This window comes from Marmota monax, unplaced genomic scaffold (assembly GCF_021218885.2).
Source record: "Marmota monax isolate L192 unplaced genomic scaffold, Marmota_monax_Labrador192_F-V1.1 WCK01_AAM20220418_F8-fsc00018, whole genome shotgun sequence".
NCBI lineage: Eukaryota > Metazoa > Chordata > Mammalia > Rodentia > Sciuridae > Marmota > Marmota monax.
The window spans coordinates 9057840-9076622 of NW_026692201.1; the positions used below are offsets into that span (position 1 = coordinate 9057840).

Consider the following 18783-nt stretch of genomic DNA (forward strand, 5'->3'; position numbering starts at 1 on the left):
TTTCATGGGGCTGGGGTGGTAGCTCAGCAGTAGAGCACTCGCCTAGCATGCTCAAGGCCTGGTTCAATCCTTAGCACCACATAAAAATAAATAAATAAAATAAAGGTATTGTGACCACCTACAACTAAAAACTCTTTTCATAATAATACTAAGAAGTTGCCTTTGTCTGCTTGAGTTAGGACCAAATACCATATACTGGGTGTCTTAAACAATAGAAATTTCTCATAGGTCTGTAGGCTGTGAAGTCCAAGCTTGCCACTTAGGTCCTGGAGGGGCTCTCCTCCTGGCTTGCAGATATCTGCCTTCTTGCTGTGGTCTCACATGTCAGAGACCAAGCTATCCATTTCTAAGCCTATACGAATATTAAACCTATGGGATCAGGACTCCACCCATATGACCTTATTTAACCTTAATCACTTTTTTACCGCAAATACAGCCACACTGGGGGTTAGAGCTTCAACACATTAATTTTGGGGAAGGGGAAGGGCACCATTCAGTCCATAGTAGATGTATTGCCATCCTCATTCTCAGAAGAATACAGCAGAGTCTTCCAGTGACTACATAATAATGTATTAGCAACAAATTGTACAGCAGAAAGAAATCTGATAAGTGAGCAGTCCTCTACTAAACCAAACATTAAAACAATTTGCAAAAGTGCAAACTATTATCACTCTTTTAAGTACAGTTTTGGTACTGTTGAAAATCTAATTATTTTTCAATAAGAATATGTTGTATTAACATGTAATGGATTCTTTTAAAAAACGTAATGGAGTTTTCTTTTTAAATGAATTAAATTCTGTTGCATTTTTTGTAAGGTAAATATGGATATAAGTAACCTACTACACACATATTTCTCACTCATTCTTTCATGGGATGAAGGAACCCTAAATCCAAAGCATCTACGTCATTGTCAGGTGAACTATCTCAGACATCACTGCCCCTGTCTGCACAGGTCTCACAGCTCTGTAAAGTTGGATCCTCCCCTTCCTTCTTCTCGGGCTGTTCCCCGGCTCCCACATCTCGGGCCAACCTGCATCCCCACAAGCCAACGCAACCCAAGGCCAGCTCTCCACTCCACTGCACTCTGGATTCCGCACCACCACCGTCCCTCGCCACTCTTAGCCTTCAGCGCGTCGCAGCCCAGAGACGTCCAGCAGCCCGCCCGGCAGCCGCCGGCTCCCCTCGGCCACCCTGGCCGCTGCGCCTACCGGCCAGGCAGGCGGTGGTGTCAATCCACTTGAGCAGCTGCCCGGCGCTCAGCTCCCCGCGGGCGTTGGCGTGCGCCGGCTGGATGGCCTGGCTCATGCGCACCTCGCCCGGCGCCGCCAGCCGCTCCATGTCCAGGCCGAGAGAGGGGAGCCCCGGGCTCGGGGCGCCTGGCCTGGAGGTGTCCGCCAGCCGGGCCCGCCCCCGTTCCAAAGGGCGCCGCCCGCCCTGGTTGCGAACCCCACTCCCACTCCCCCACAGCCAGGTGCTTCTGGAGGTGAGAGTTCAGTGCTGGCAGTGTTGTCCCTGACAAGCGGGGAGGCGAAGGAGCACGCTTTTCTGCCTAGGAAGAAACCGGGGAACCGTCCGATGTCTCCGGAGAGAAAAGTGCTTCTCTCTCTGAGAACCCTGCACAGAATTTAGTGAGAGCGCGCGGGGAAGTGTGCACCTACCTGGCTAAAGGATTATAGGTATTTACTAAGCAAATAAATACAGTGATCGTCTGTCTGCAGAACTTGACAGGCGAGGAGGCAATAAATAGTGATTAAATCCTCTCCAGAGAATGTAAAACGTTTGCTTTAGCCACTGATTTAAGAGTGCTTCACTTTCGTTATTTGTTTAGTTGGGTTTTGTTTGCTGCTTGCCAGGCCACATAGGCACTCACTGCTTAAGCCCTAGTTCAAAATCCACCTCTGACTCTTAGAATATTATAGTGGATCCAAAGATCATTTGTTAGGAAATGGTTTCCTCTGCCAAGCAAACCAAGTAAAAGGGGCGGGGGCTCAGGGAGGCTGAGGCTTGGAGGTGGATCAGAGTCACCTAAAAAGAAAAGGTTTGTTTTGGGTTTCATCTAGAGTTTAAAACTGGAGACTTCCCATCTTGTTAGGAATAGTCCCCACGCTTTCCAAAAGAATCTGAATCTTTTTTATTTTTTTTTTAAACCGGGGGATAAACCCCAGATGAGAGTTTTTCATGCTCAGCAACAAAAGTTGTTACACTTCCTAGAGCTGCAATCACTGATGTTACAGAGCAGTTCTCACTAGAGAAACCATGACCTCAGAAAACCTCCAGCATATACTAGATCTATGGATGTTTCATTGTTAGGGCAGGCTGTCATGGGGAGCATATTTAGTGATGAAGAAAAGGATGATTGGAGAAGGAGGCAAAGGGTCTGACATGCAGCTAAGTGGGTAGGACCGCCTGACTTCCTAGGGAGTTTACCAAGAAATCTAATGGCCTTTAATGACTAGGTGGTGCTTTTTCATCCTCATATCTTTAGGCTGCCAAGCCCCAGCATGGAGAGAGCAAAATGGAGATTCTGATAATTGAAATATATATATATATATATATATATATATATATATATATATATATATATATTCATTTTTATTATATATTATTTTATATATAATAAAAATGAATATATATATTCATTTTTATTATATATAAAATAATTTATTTATATATATAAATAAATTATATATATATATATATATATATATATATGAATGAGAGAAAATAAAGAAACATTGACTCAATAGTTTTAGAATTTTCCTAGCCCTTATAAGCATAAATAAAAATGTGATGCATTCCATTAGCCAAGTATAAAGCTTGGCTTTTATAAAAAGCATAAAAATGACTATTTGGCATGAATATGGGGGATGGGTTCTCCCGTGTTACTCAGACTAGTCTCAAATTCATGATCTTCCCACCTCAGTCTCCTGAGTAGCTGGAATTACAGTCTACTGTGCCCTGCTAAAAATAGCTCCTTAAAAAATAAAGGGGGCCTGGGTTGTGGCTCAGTGGTAGAGTACTTGCCAAGCATACATGAGGCATTGGCTTTGATCTGGGCACTACATAAAAATAAAAATAAAAACAAGATAAAGGTATTGTGTCCATCTACAACTAAAAAAAATATTTTAAAAAAATTAATTAAAGGGATTGGGGTTGTAGTTCAATGGTAGAGTGCTTTTCTTGCTCTTGCATGTGTGAGGCCCTGGGTTCGATCTTCAGTACCACATAAAGATAAATAAATAAAATAAAGGTATTGTATCCATCTACAACTACAAAAACATATTTTAAAAAAATGCATTAGAGGCTGGGGCTCTGGCTCAGCAGCAGTGCACCTGCCTGGTGTGAGTGAGGCACTGAGTTTGATTCTTAGCACTGCATGTAAATAAATAAAATAAAGGTATATCTACAACTAAAAACATATTTTAAAATTAATTAATTAATTAATTAAAGCTTCTGCATCCCAGATAGTCCTCTTTTGTAACTATACTCATTTCAATTATAATGTTATCATATTGGTAGTTTGTTTGGCAATTCTCTTGGAAAATCAGAAAATACCTGTAGAATTCTTAATACCTTTTTTCAATATCTTCTGTATTGACGAATCAATTTAGGAATCAGTAGATTGGATTGTTGTTCATCACATAATCCATCTACTGATAACTCCATAGGAAGAATTTATTGATGGTGGACTTGGCCAGGAGACTTACCCTGGAATGGAAGGTGGGGAGATAACAGTGTATCAGTTCTAAGCCTTGCCCTTAGAGGAACCATGTATTTCTGTCCTCAGGAACATCTGACTTCTGCCATAAGAAGATTATATACCTAATTAGAAGCCTGTTGGCATCTGACTGAATTCACATAGTGGTGAGCCATTCCAGTCGATCTGCAGATAGGCAGGTTTATGAATGAGACATAACTACCGTTGTGTGCCACTGTGATATTTGGGGTTGTCTGTTACACAGTAATAACTAACAGTTACACAAGTGAATTTTATTGTTTAAAATTTTAAGAAATTTATTAAATTATTGGAAATAAAGCTTATGTTTAGGCTAAACTGTTTTATTATTTAGTAAAAAGTGGTGACTGAAAAACTGAAGTGTATACTTCAATATTGAATTATGTGTATGCTGTTATACTTGATTTCTTAAAATTCAGAAATTTCAAAAATGTTTAAGCATAGGTGTAAGAAGGTAGCTTTCCAAAGTGATTATCTGAAAGGGGATAGTATGTATCTGTATATGTATGTCTAGAGATGACTGATTGATCAAAAAGCAGACCCAGTATATACAAACTCATGATTATATTTTCTTATCTTTATTATCTGCTGTTTATATGTCTTTTGATTATAGCTTCATCTCTTTTGTTGGCTTCATACTGATTTTCATTTTAATAGCCCCTGCCAGAAACTACTGTTTTTGTATTTTTCTGAATGGTGTTTCTCTCCCTTTCACATGAAAATGTCATCTGCATGTGTGAACATTTGCTATCTCCACTTCTCTCTGATGTCAAGGATTTTTGTTATTATGTTGGAAGAAAAGGCCTCCATTTTCCATTTGTGTTCAGAGACATCTTTGAATGTGAGCAGAATGTGAAGCTAGCCTGATTTTAAAAGGTCATGCACAAGAGTAGGAAAACTTACCAAGCAGAGAAGCAAAAGTTCCATAATTGCTAAAATAATGAGGAAGTCTTCAGAGTGCTACAATGGGAAAGGAAGCTAGACATTCTAAACCCTCATCCAAGTATGGGGAAATTGTGTCTGCCCTGGATCAGCAGGTAGGGACGGGTCTTGTGAAAACAAAGAGCACAGAATACAAGAAGTGAGATAGGAAAACAACTCTTTCCAGATGCAGACTCCTGAATAAGAATTTGGGAACTAGCAGTTTATTCGAGGGGAACTTCAGAAGGTCCTGGTAGAGTCCCCAAGTGAGGTCCCCAGGTGTGCAGCATGGGCATCACCTGGAAGCTTGTTGGAGATGCAGAAGCTGGAGTTTTTCCTCTGGCTTGAATCCTCCACTGATTAAGGGTTGCTCTCAGACACTTAAAGTCCCAGGACTTCTGCTGACTGCTGGGCAAGATCTAGCTCTCAGATGGCACTTCCCCTTGGCAGGGCAGGAGGATACTGTCAGCTTGCACTTGGGCATGCAGTGGAGATTTGTCAAAGCCCTGCGGACAGGCATGGAGAACTGAATATTCACCCTGCCCTGAACTGAGTGGCAGCTGGGAGCCTTTTCGTTGTAGGAGACAAATCCCAGGCAGAGAGTTTGGTCGCTCAGGGTATTTCATACAGTGATTAGCTTTATTAACAATCAGACTGTCTCCACCTTTGATATGAAAAGTACCAGGTCAATGTTTTCAAATACAATTTCATAAGAATATGATTCAAAGTTATAGAGAGCTCCTGAGTAAAAATTGCAGAACTTGTTTTCTTATGTTTGTGCTGCCAAATTCTTGATTAGAATGTCTCCTACTCTTCTCTACCCTGGACGCTGCTCAAGGGATGATGACTCTGACCTTGGAGCATGTGGGTGCCCTGCTTGCACTGTTTCATTTAGCACCTGGATCCTCACGCTGACCTTTCTCCCATTTGTCTCTGGACATTCAGACTCACCTAATGTGTGCGGAGTGTAATACTTTGTTTTGTTTGAACAAAAGCCATGTGTAACAGAGTTTAATTTTCTTTTTATCTCCTCAGATTTGCATGATCCTTGATCAATGCTCAGGGGAGTCCCCCTGACTGCCACCACTACTGCCATCATTGATTGTTTTCAAATACTGTATCCCATTTTGTCATGACATATAGTTCTTTCATGTACTGCTGATTTCTACTTCCTAATATTTTGTTGAAGATTTTGACATCAACATTTTTGAGATATATTGGTCTGTAGATGTTCCCCATCCCTCCCTGCCTCTCTCCCTCCCCCTCTCCCTATCTCTCTCTCTCTCTCCCTCACCCTTTCCTTCCCTCCCTCCTTTGAACTGTCTTTGTATGGTTTTTGTGTCAGGTTCATAAAATGAGCTGGGAAGTGCTCCCCTCAGTATTCTGGAGGAGATTGTGTAGATTTGATATCCTTTAAACAACTATCTGAACCCTGGAGATTTCATTTTTGGAAATTTTAAAATTATGGAATCATTTTTTAAAAAAAATACTTATTGGACTACTCAAATTATCTAGTTCAATCTGGGGTGATTCGTGGTCATGTCTGGTTTGGCCTGCTTTATATTGAGAAGGTGATTTGCTATAGGCAGAGCTGAGCTCAAGTCTGACTTGGTGCCACTCTCCCACTTGGCAGAGCAGTCTCATCTCAACTTGGTCCTGACAGCTCTCACTTCCTGCCCCTGATCTCTCTGGTCTCCAGACCACAGGTTTTCTTGGTTTCTAAACTGGTTTTCAAGATTCTCCAGCTATAACCCATAGTGAGTCATAAGCTCTGAGGGCAAGAACAATAGCCTATTTTACAAAACAGCCACCTGACTTGTTCATTAGTGCTTAGGAACTGCTGTTATAGAATGTCTTTCATCAGAAGGATAAAGCATACCTTGCATTTTTCCCCCAAATGCCTTCAGATTAACAGGGGCCATTTAAGGACAGTGATGGGAGAGAAAAAGCCAGAGTCTTGGGTCTGTAGAAGTGTGATTGTGTCTTATTTATCAGGCTTCTCAAGTGACATTCTGTCCCTGACCATCCACAGGCTTAAGGTCAGTCTTGATTTTTCTTTTCTTTTTTTTTTTTTTTTTGATGTGTGTGCGTGTGTGTTTAAACAACCACCATCAGAGAAACCTGGAAAGTGCTGTACAGAGAGCTTATTTGTGAAGCATTTGAAAGTAAATAGCCAAACAGATGACCCATTGCCCACAAATACTTCAACAGGACATTCTCTTACTTAGCTGTAATACATTATCAAAATGAGGACGTTAACATTAATACATTATTGCCAACTAATTCTCCAAACCCACTCATGTTTCAAGATTTGTCCCAATGATGTCTTATGTTACATTCAGTGTTCCCTCCTTAGTCACCCTCAGTCTACAATGATTCTGAAGCCTTCCCTTGACTTTCATGACCTTGACACTTGTTAAGTTTACAGACCAGTTATTCTGTAAAATAATCTCAGTTTGGGTTGGTTGATGTCTCCCCATAGCCACATTGGGGTCATGCATCTTCGGCAGGGACATGAATAAGATCTGTCACATTTTTCCTAGTGCACCTTATAGGTGGTGCTTGATAGCCATCTGTCTCGTTATTGATGTTGTTCATTTTGGTCATTGTATTAAGTGATGTTTTCCAGGCTTCTTTTCTGTAAATTTTCCCTTTGGTAATTAATAAATATTTTGTGTAGAGCTACTTTGAAACAATTTAAATATCTCATTCCTCATTAAACTTTTTCATTTATTCATAAATTATTTATACCTGTATGGACTCATGGTTTCCTATTTAATTCAATAGATGTTACCTTGTTTTTATCACTACATATTTTCATGCTCAAATTGTCCCTCATTGGCCCTGAGGAAGCCCCTTCAAGCTGGCCTCTGTTTTTGTTGACTTGTACCCATTATTTTTTTTTTTAATATTTTTTAAGGCATCGATGGACCTTTATTTTGTTAATTTATTTATATGTGGTGCTGAGAATCGAACCCAGTGCCTCACACATGCCAGGCAAGCGCTCTGCCTCTGAGCCACAACTCCAGCTACCCATCATTCTTTTAGCAACTTACATTTTCCAAGGCTGCCAGATGTTCCAGGTTCACTTTGTACCCTCCCTCCTTGATCCTCAGTCCTGGATCCAGGCTTTTCTTCAAGCACTCCTGGTTCCTTTCAGTGGAAAGCAGTATTTGGAAGCCAAGATCTGATTGTGAGTTGTACTCGCTGCTATTTGAGTGTGATTGCTCCAGGCTCTCACTGTGGACACAGCTAGAAAGTGTGTGTGTCCATCTGTGATGGGTTGAATGATAGTCCCCCCAAAGACACATCCTGTATAAATCCACAGAACATGTGACTATTGCTTAACATGGCAAAAATGGGCCTAAGTATCTAAGAGTAGAAGCTTGCTTCTCTTGGGCTTTCTGAGTGTGTGTTGTGTTATCACACCTCTTATAGGACAGACACTCAGTGAGAAGACACACACAGGAAGAGAAGGAATTGTCCATGGAGACAGAATGCAGTGATGTGGGCACAAGCCAGAGAACACCTAGCCACGAGAAGCTGGATGAGGCAGAGAAGGACAAGCCCCTAGAGCTTTAGGAAGAAGCATGGCCTCAGTGATACCTTCAGTCTAGCCTCCAGGACAGTGGAGAATCTCTATTGTTTCAGGCCACCTAGATTGTGTTCATTTATTACAATAGCTCTAGGAATCTAATACATTGTCTAAAGCATCAGGCACCCTGCCCTGCCGTACTGGAATCAGGTGCACCCTGCAGAGGTCTTAGCCCTCGTGTGTTCACAGGGTGCTGGGTTCAAGACTCAAATGAGGGAACAAAGGAGCAAGAGTCTGAACCCCGGAAGCCCCCCCCGCCCCCCCCCCCCCCCCCCCCCCCCCCCCCGCAAGGACTCAGTGAGCATGTTGGTCAGCACTGGGTCCTTCGAGCAGGGTTTCAAGCTAGGCAGGCAGATTGAGACACTGTTTCATTTAGGAAGAGGGGTGCATGCTGAAGGTCAGAGACATTGCTGGGTATTAAAATGGACACAATTTATGCCCTATTGGGTAGAATCAATCTGTCCTGAAGAAGACTTCTGATAAAATTTTAGGAATGAAGCAAGGTTAGTGCTGATAAGTATCTAGATCCGAGAAGAATGCATGGTGACTTCCTATAAAGTAGCCTAGAAATTTGCTTCATAGCAGTTTGGCACTTTGTAAAGAACTCTTATTATTTGTGCTTTTGAAATTTTTGCCCAGATCTAAAGTTCCAGGGGGAATATCCACCTGATCAAGCTTAAGTCATATGTGACCCTAGGACTAGGGAAGGGAAGGGCACAGGGAGAGGTGAAATTTGTTTCCCTCAGTTTCAGTAGAGATTAGACAGGTGTACTTCTTAAAGAAGTTAAACCAGAGAGGGAGTAGCTTTCTCTAAAAGGAAATTGAGCTCTGATTAAGTATGGATATTGGGCAAAAGTTTTTAAATTATCAGTGATTCTTACAAGATCATTCAGAAATGGAGAAGAATATGAGTAAAGACAAATATTTAGTAATATTATTTACTCTGGATCAAGCTTCACCTGAAATCAACAGATCTTGGAAACTTCTAGTGGCTTGAACAAATAAGTTTCCCTTGTGCCTGCTCTCCCTTTATGGCTCTAAGTTCATTTGGGTTTGGTTATCTTTCATCTGTAACCAAAATATTTCCAACTGATATACCCCCATAATGCTCTTATAAAATTGCAGGCAGAACTTTATTTTCTTTTTATTTCTCATAAAATCATTCATTTCAATTCATTTTAAAATATGAGTGACATTTGTGTTGCTCGTTTATAGCTCATATCAGATGATTTATCCTGCCTATAATATCACATTTTAAAGTAATTTCTGTCAGATAGGTGGTATACTTTTATAATGATGTTTGAATACATTCTTTATAGTGTCCTAATAAAACAAAGATGACATTACATTGGAAAAGTTCTCTTTTTTTGTATAGCAATTTTGAAATCAAATTTTCAGCTGTGGAATTGATTGTGCTAAAAATGCAGAAACTATAGATTCAGCATGTCCTTACATTGTCAGGACAGTCAGCTACCTTCTCACTTTTGCAAGTCCTTCTTGGGTTCTATTATGGTTTTGATCTTGAAGAGCTTGTGTGGAAAGCATGATCCCCAATGTAGCAAGGTTCAGATGTGGGACTTTTAGCCAGTGATTAGGGCTCTGACCTCATCAGTGGATCAATCCACTTGCTGGATAAATACATTGATAGCTCATGGATTACAGGATGCTAATTCTAGGCAGATGGGGTATGCCTGAGGAAGTTGGTCACTGGGGGCATGATCTTGAAGACTATATCAGCCCCTGACCCCTTCCTGACTCTCTCTTTCTCTGCTTCCTGGCCACATGCTCTTCTGCCATGTTCCTCTGCCTCACTTCAAGTCCAGAACAATGGAGTCCCCCAGCCATATATTGAATCTCTGAAACTATGAGCAAAAACATAAATTTTTCCTCCTCTAAGTTGTTCTTGTCAGGTATTTTGGCCACAGTAGTGAAAAGCTAACCAGGTGCTGTGGGGAACACAAGACAGCATCATCCAGGGGCCAATCAGTTCCTATCCTTGTGGAAAACTAAAAAATGTAACCAAAGTTTTTATAGTAGCACATTATCCTAAGGGACTTCAGGATAATTTATTAATTCACAAGACATTCTACATAGGGTGGAGTTTTCTATTTACTACGATTTTTAGATAAGAAAACTAAGATTCAGAAATTCACTTCATTATCCACCCAATTAATAAATAAATATGAATTCCTGAGTTGCTTTTATTTATGATTAACATGCCCAGAGAACTAATAACACTTGCCATTTGCAACAATATGAAGGTAAAATAATGTAAATGTTTGTTAATACTCTAATAATCCTCACAAAGCATTTGAAAAGAAAATAGACATTTTCCATAATGTAGATATTGACATCTTGGAGTTTTTCTTAGAAGGATTTTTTTTCTCAGTTTGATCATATGCAGAGAAAATAGAAGAGGAAAAAATGTGAGAAAGTCACCTAATGCCAACCCAGAGCAATTTATCAGAATCATTGCCCATCATTTATGGTGGTAAGTAGCATGCTAAACTATGATTGTGATTGATATAATTTTAATGTCTTAGGAATCACTTTCTACAATGTATTTCCCTTAATGCATTTTAACTATTCATATTTAATTTAAAATAACTTTAATTAGAAATTTATTGTTAGGATAGAAAAATGTCAGAACCAATAATGACAAACATTGTAATAAATTTTAGAACAATTGTTTCCTGCCTTTTGGAATTGTGACTCACCTGGATGGCTTCTCCAATGTATAATTACACATAAAGACTCAGATATCAAAGGGCCATAAAAATGGACTTCCATTTCATTTTTATTTTGTCCCTATTCGCATCAGTTAAACTAGGTCAGAAGTTTGAAGACAAATGACAACCATAAATTAATCTTTCAAAATCCTAATGTGAACAGGAGTAGGAATTCAAATAGGTCTTGAATATTCCCTCAGCATGTATTGGGGGCTTAGCCTTTGATGGCTGTGCTCTGGAGCTGGGAAGACAGCAGTGACCAGAATAGGCAAAGTGACCTTTCTCAAAGGTCTGACATTCCATTGGGGTGGGAGTGACCAATACAATACTCTGTGTGTGTGTGTGTGTGTGTGTGTGTTGGAGGGATATGCTATGGAGCAAAATAAAGTAAAAGAGGGATGAGAGGACAGGCATTGCTGCAGCCTTAAACAGAATGATCAGGAAAGATCTCACTGAGAATATTTGAGCAAAGTGTTCGAAGAAAGTATGAGAGTGAGTTCTGAGGCCTGTGGGGAGCCACGCACAGAGGTCTTTGGGGCTGTTTGCCGGTGTTCCTGTCCTCCTCCTTCTCCTCTGGCCACATGGTGGGATGGCTTCTCCTGTCCCATGAAGAGAAATTGTTTTGGTTTATGAAAAAAATAAAAAAGAATTGGAACTGCTTTTTGTTAATGAACGCCAAGGTGGGTGAAGGGCTAAGAACCTGGGCAGGACATGCCAGCCTCCTTCTCCTCAAGTTAGTTAAATCCAGTTGGAGAGGCTGATGGACTTTGTTGCTTGAACCCTGAGGTTTGGGGGTGGCTTGTTGCAATGTAACCTATTCTGCTCTGACATGCCTTGGCAGGTGGCAGCATGTGGGATGTGTTTGAGGAATAGCAAGGAGGCTGCAGCAGCAGGTGGGCAGGTTCCTGAGACAAGGTCAGAAAAGTAAGGGAGGGAGGGATAAGTTGGATGAGCACTTGAAAGCCAATGTTGTTACCGTCTGTTGGTGCTGGGTTCCTTATCTCTGCTCAGCAAATAATTGAAGAACAGGACAGAGATAGCAAGCAAGCGGCAAATAGTTGCAAAAGGGACAGAGATAGACTTCTCTGAAGAGAAGGGCCCCAGAGCTGGGAATCCAGTGGGGATTTTGGCTTGTTCTTTTTATGGTTCTCTGGAATTTTCTCCTTTCCTTATCTCCTCCTCTGTCCACATTCTCCTCACTATTATTGATCGGTGCCCTCTCTGTCCATGTGTCTGTTTTAGTGTTTTTATTGGATTTCCTGCTTAGGAGCATGAATATGGAAGTGTGTCTGATTGGGTCCCCGCTTGTGTGAATGATCATTTTCATCAAACAGATAAGTTGACCTCATGAGAAGACCCTCTCCATGCTCCTTTGTTTTGGTCCTCTCCCTGGCCTCCTCACTCGCCATCTTGCCCTGGCAGCCTAAGCCCTTCTATATCTCCCTCATTGTGAGGCCTTGGGGTTTTATTCTCAGTGAAATGAATGGGGGCGTCCTAAAAGATTTCTGAGCAGAAACCTTTGCTAACTCCAGCTGCTTCCTGGAGTTAGGACACATATAGTTCATTATACTTGCCCCTATACTGTGGCCCTCACAGTATAAAACAGGGTCTGGGGTAAACTTGCTCAGGGTGACTTCCAGTGACCTGCTTGGGCAATATGTGAGTCAGGACTGGCCACCATGGGCTTTGCAGTTCCAGATCTCCTGGCTCCCAAAGGGGGACACTTGTAGCCACCCAGCAAAAGTCCCTGTCACTTCAGGCTTCTGGTGGGTGCTAAGAGGTCAGCAGGAGGAAAGGTGTTGCCACCCTGCACAGAAACTGACCTAATCTCTGGGACTTCCAGGGAAAAACAAAAACACATTTGGCACGCAGAGACTCCTGGGGCATCTCATTATTCCTCCTTGTCCAGATTTGGTGATGATAAATTGGCCTGTGCAGCAGGGGCTCAGGTCCTGATGGGATGAGGGTCTAATTCACCTCACCAGCTCAGTCACCTAAACCAGGAGAGAGTCCACCTGAGCCAATTTGGAATGGGCAGTTAAGGAGGGAGAAGATCAGTGTCACTCTGTCCCGAAACCATCTGTGGTAGCAGGGGCTATAGTTGGTCCCACTAAATTCCCTTCTGTAAGGCTCTCTGAGGAAAGAAACTAACTAGAATCTTGGAGCAGCTATTCTAAGATGGTGCAACTTGTTGGGCAATTCCAGCCGATCTGAGCTGTGCACAGGGTGGCTTTAGTAGATTTTGTGGTTTGTGCCCCAAAGCTCATTCCCCCAGCTGTCAAGAGAGTCTTACCCTTAGTCACAAGAGCTGGATGCTTCCTCAGAAGTTGCCCTTAGGTGAAGGGGACTTCCAGTCATGTTCTTGTCCTCTCCCTGGTGTATTCAAAATCATCGATTGTCAACTTGGGCAATATAAAGCCCAGGCCCCTCACTTCGATCTGGGACATCTTTGGAGCACATCAAGATGCCTACAGGATCAGCTGAGGTCTCTGCTGCAACTGCAACACAATTTGACTTCCTCTTCTGCACAGGCTTTCTCCTTCCCTCCTGTTGGTAGACAGAAGAATGGCCTCCAAAGATGATCACACCTTATTCCTCAGAACTGGGGCTGTGTTATCTGATATGGTCAAAGGAAATTTACAGATATGATAAAGTTAAAGATCTTGGGACAGAGCATTCCACTGAGCAAATTTATTGTTCCAAAGTTTTTTTTTCTTTTTATTGGTACCGGGACTGAACCCAGGGGCCACTTTACCACTGAGCTGCACCCCCAGCCCTTTTTATTTTGAGACAGTGTAAGTTGTTTAGGCCCTTGCCACGTGGTTGAGGCTGTCCTCGAATTTGTGATCCTCCTGCCTCAGCCTCTCAAACTGCTGGGATTACAGGTGTACATGACCACACCTGGCTCCAGGTGGGCAAATTTAATCAGAAGGGTCCTTATCAGAAAGAGGTGGGAGGTCAGAAGTAAGGAGGAGACCAGGCTGATGATTTTGGAAATAGAAGAAAGAGCCAGGAGCAAGGGGTGAAGGTGGTCTCTTGAAGAGGAAAGAGACAAGAAAACAGCTTCTCCCTAGGATCCTCCAGGAGGAGCAGTTCCCACTTCTGACTCTAGAACTGTAATATGATAAATTGTGCTGCACCAAGTCCCCAGGTTTGTGGCAATTCATTGCAGCAGCATGGGAGACAAATACTCCTTCCTTGCAGGTATTGTTTGGGAAAGCACACCCTTATCAATTTTCATCACGCAAACCCTTGCTCAGAGTCTGTTCCCTAGGAACCTGGCTTATGTACAATACCCACAGTGGTCAGATTGGATTAGGAGAAAGAATACTGGGGAACCAATCAAACTTAGTTGTGTAGAGAGTAGGCTTCCTCTGGATGAGTGAAACTGAGCCATAACTCACATTCGGCAGAGCCTTACTCTCAGCTCCATTTAAAAATCCATATCATAGTTCTTTGTTGTCTTATGGTCCAAGCTCCACATCAAGAGCAGTTTCTCCAGAAGTTTTATCACTTCCAGTTTTTTTTAAACATACTTTTGTTTTTAGACTTTATTTTGTTTATTTATTTATTTTTTATGTGGTGCTGAGGATCGAACCAAGTGCCTCATATGTGTGAGGCAAGCACTCTACCACCGAGCCACAACCCCAGCCCCACGCCAGGTTTTTTGGAAATAGAAATAGTCCCCAGATCCACTGTGTGTTAGACCCAGGATGGGAGGTAGAAGAATTGTGGGAGGACATTAGAATAATTTAGCCTCCTCTTGCTTTTTGATGGGACTTTGACCAGAGAGTATTCCTGTGTCACACAGGGTAATTTGTTACTCCTGAAAAGTCTCTTGAGGGTACTGCTGCAGAGTTGTCTGCAACCTGAAAAGGATTATGATGGTGTTAAAACATGCTTACAATTCCTTGACACTCCTCTGATCGAAAGGTGGGATTTCTGTACACTCCTCTTGAATCTGGACAAGCTTGTGCCTGCATTCACCAATGAAATGCCAATAAAGTGATGCTAAGTCACTTCTAAGAGCTGGTCATAAAAGACCTTGAGTTTTTTTCTGGTTCTCTTGGGCTCTCTCCCTCTTCCCTATAAGAAATTACCCTGAGCACCCCATGCTGAAGTGACGTGGGGGAGGCTTGTGGTCAATAGTCCCAGCTGAGTTCCCAGTGGACAGCCAGGCCTACTGTGGCCATCTGAGTGAGCTTTCTTAGACAAGCAGCTCAGTTGAGCCTTGATAATAATTGTAGCCCAACTGAAATCTGCCTGCAAATGCACAAAAGGCTCTGAATGAGAACTGTCCAGACCAGCTGGTCATATATTGTTATCATGATTCAATGGTGTCTGGAAGGTGCTGACTTTGATGATAAATTATTATGTAGTTAAAGTAACAAGGCCAGGGATCCAGTACAAGAAATATTCTTGTTACTGTAGGTCTGTCCCTAGAAATTGTGGATTCTAGAACAAGAATCCAAAAGGGGGCCCACATACCATATGTCTAAATATTTAAGATTATAAACCAAGTGAGCAAACTGATAAATAAAATATGTTCTTTTATCTCATCTTTAAAAATGTATATTCTTGGTGACAAAATAGAAAGTTGGCAAAATATAAAATGTAGTTGAATTTAATGAGTATTACACATGTCTGTTTTGTGGATGGGCTGATGGTATTTGGATGAGAAGTTGTTTTATCTTATAGAAAGTGGCATCCACTAAGTGTCACTATTGCAAATACATCCCTAATTCCAGAGTACTTCATGAACCAGGAATTGGAACATGAAGAAAAGAAAGGAAAAAAATAGGAAAGAAAGAAGAGAAGAAAAAAGACCCTCAGCACTCCTGGAAGCACTTTGCATGCCGGAGAACCTTCTGTGTATGTGGTCATTGAACAGCACAACTTGCCAAGTGAATTCATTTCACTTTTCCCTTACCTGACAGCCTCTCTCATCTAAACACTCCCCACAGTTCCAAGTAGTGTTATCCCTGACACAACAAACCACAAACTGTTAATCAAGTAGACACTATCTTGTGTTGACTGGGGACACAGGATGAGGGAGGTGGAGAGGCGTTTCTGGGGACCTGGGGAGTTCCCCATCAGAGTGGAAATTTAGGATTAAGGATGGTGCCATATTAGTGCCCAGTGCCAGATCCAGGAGCCTCAGTATACTGGATGAGTTTAATGTGTCATGGTGTGTGTACCTGTGATATATGGAGCCCCTGACAGCATGGACCAGCTCCAGCCCCTTACTGTCAGCATTGCCAATTCAGAGTTCCATACACAGGGTCCGTTTGTCTGGAAAACTGTGATGGGCTCTAACGACCTAGCATTTATCCACGTCCAACTCCCAAATTGCCAACCATAAGGAGTAATGAAGAGGCTGCAGGCCAGCTGTTTCTGTGACTCACTTTGAGCCACTGTCCCATTCAGTCACTCCTTCATTCTGCCCTTACTGTGTGGAGGTACCACTGTGGGCAGAGTGAGCAAGGCAGATGGTTCTGTCCTCACAGAGCAGAGGGAGAAGACTAAAGGTACATATAATCAAACCAGTAAGTAAGAGAGTTTAATAGAAGAATAAATTTTAAGAAGACAACAAAGCAGAAAATGGATTGGGGTGGGGAACTTTGGCTAAGGGGGAGGAAGGTGACCTTTTGGCTGAACCCCGTTGCACCATCGGAGGTAACTGTACACACACTGGGTGGATTAGCTGGCTGGATTTCCTGATATTAGAGGGTTAAGCAGAATCACTTCTCAAACTTCAACTTGATGACCATCTTTCTGAAGTAATTTCAGGTGCATTTTCTTAGCAAAGTGAATAGTGTAACCAATATAAACTTCTTCATACTTCTGGATATTCCAGCTGCTTGATGGTTAGTGCACAAAAGATATAGAATATGTTGTGATTAGGCCCAAATTGGCCTGAATCCAGAATTTGTCCTACAAAAAGCATTATATTAGCAGAATTTTATATCAGCTATTTTTCTACCTCTCTCTTTTTAATACCAATAAAGTAATAAAAAATTAAAAATCCCTGAGACTTTGGTAAAATAACATTCTTCTATAACTGATTTTAATATGAAAGACTTGATTAACCAGGTAATTTTTTTGCCATCTGGGGATTGAATGCAGGGTGAGTGCAACACAAGTGATCTACCAATGAGGTACATTCCCAACCCTTTTTATTTTACTTTGAAATAAATAAAATAAAACAAGGTCTTGCTGAGTTGCTGAGGCTGGCCTTGAACTCACCATCGTCCTACCTCAGCAGTTGAGATTACAGACATGAGCCACCATGTTCAGTTTAACCAGGCAAGTTTTTAAAAAGCAAAATTAGGTTATGAACTCCCATTTTTACCCCGGATACAGATTGCAGCATCACATCGGTTACACATCCACTGTTTTACATATTGCTATACTAGTGACTGTTGTATTCTGCTGCCTTTCCTATCCTCTACTATCCCCCATCCCCTCCCCTCCCCTCCCATCTTCTTTCTCTACCCCATCTACTGTAATTCATTTCTCCCCCTTGTTTTTTTTTACTTGAATCAAAGTGTGAAATATGATTTGTCAAGAACTATGTAATGTTTTGAACAACCAACAATAAAAATTAAAGAAAAAAAAGCAAAATTAGTATAGAATGTGATTTTTGGAAAATGTTTTTAAAATTCCAGTCCTGTATATGCCATGAGATTTTTAATAAAAGAATCCCTGAAGTTATAACTTCTTAGTCAGCCAATGTATCCTATAGGCTGATATATAGAACAACAACTTATTTTTTTTTCAATTTAGAAAAGGGAAATTTACTAGTTGGTTTTAAGAGAAATATGCATACATAATGTGGGATTTTTTTCTAACTCATAAGTATTTTATTCATAGAAATGAATCAGTCTAAACTGGGCATAATCCCAGTAGCTCAGGAGGCTAAGGTAGGAGGATGACAAGTTCAAAGCCAACCTCAGCAACTATTCAAACCCCTAAGCAACTTTGTGAGACCCTGTCTCAAAAAAAAGTAGAAGCAGGCTGGGGATGTGGCTCAGTGGTTAAGCACCTCCTGGGTTCCATCTCTGGAAAAAAAAAGTCTTTCCTTACAATATTTTCTAAATATGAAAGAGAAGAGAATCATTAGGCTTTGTTGTTGTTATGGTTTAGATATTAGGTGTCCCCCAAAACTTATGAGAGACAATGCAAGAAGTTTTAGAAGAGAAATGATTGAATTCTGAGAGCCTTAACCCAATAAGTGAATTAATCCCCTGATGGGGATTAACTGAGTGGTAATTGAAAGTGAGTAGGGTGTAGCTGGAGAAGGTGGGTCATGTGGGTGTGACTTTGGGGTATATATTTTGTATCTGGTCAGTGGAGCCTCTCTCTGCTTCCTGATCATCATGTGAGCCACTTCCCTCTGCTACTCTCTTCTGCCATGATGTTCTACTTTACCTCAAGCCCTGAGGAATGGAGCTGGCTATTTATGAACTGAGACCTCTGAAACTGTGAGCCCTCAAATAAACTTTTCCTGCTCTACAATTTTTCTGGTCAGGTCTTTTAGTCAGAGAAGCAAAAAAAAAAAAAAAAAACTGACTAAAACAGTTATTAATAATTAAAACCACATTAATTGTGTAAATAATATACTAAGTGATTTGTATATTAATAATATACTTTCATATTATTATATTATATATTATAATATACAAATATATTTGTATATTAATAATAATATACATCAGTTCATGTAATTATACAATACCTCTGTGGATTGGTGTGAGGTATTATTAGTAATTCTGATTTTATATTTGGGAAAGTAAACACAG

At 41.2% G+C, this 18783-nt stretch overlaps 1 protein-coding gene and 1 long non-coding RNA gene across 3 annotated transcripts in view; one reads left to right on the forward strand and one right to left on the reverse strand.

Moving 5' to 3' along the window:
- The window catches only part of Acot12 (acyl-CoA thioesterase 12), a 42620-nt gene extending 40926 nt beyond the window's left edge, over positions 1–1694 (reverse strand). Inside the window, exon 1 of one of the 2 annotated variants that reach the window (XM_046427968.2) lies at positions 1659–1694. Coding sequence is in view for 1 of the 2 variants with exons in the window: in XM_046427966.1 (XP_046283922.1) it covers positions 1209–1338 (130 nt within the window). In the remaining variant the exon portion in view is untranslated. Of the gene's footprint in view, positions 1–1208; positions 1401–1658 lie in introns of those variants that run through there. The other variant, XM_046427966.1, reaches the window with a different exon arrangement.
- Positions 1336–18461, forward strand: LOC124081693 (uncharacterized). The gene is made up of 4 exons (XR_006848103.2): positions 1336–1676; positions 3788–3864; positions 10642–10743; positions 15730–18461. It is a non-coding gene; the product is annotated as an uncharacterized LOC124081693 (long non-coding RNA).
- Positions 18462–18783: the final 322 nt, after the last annotated feature.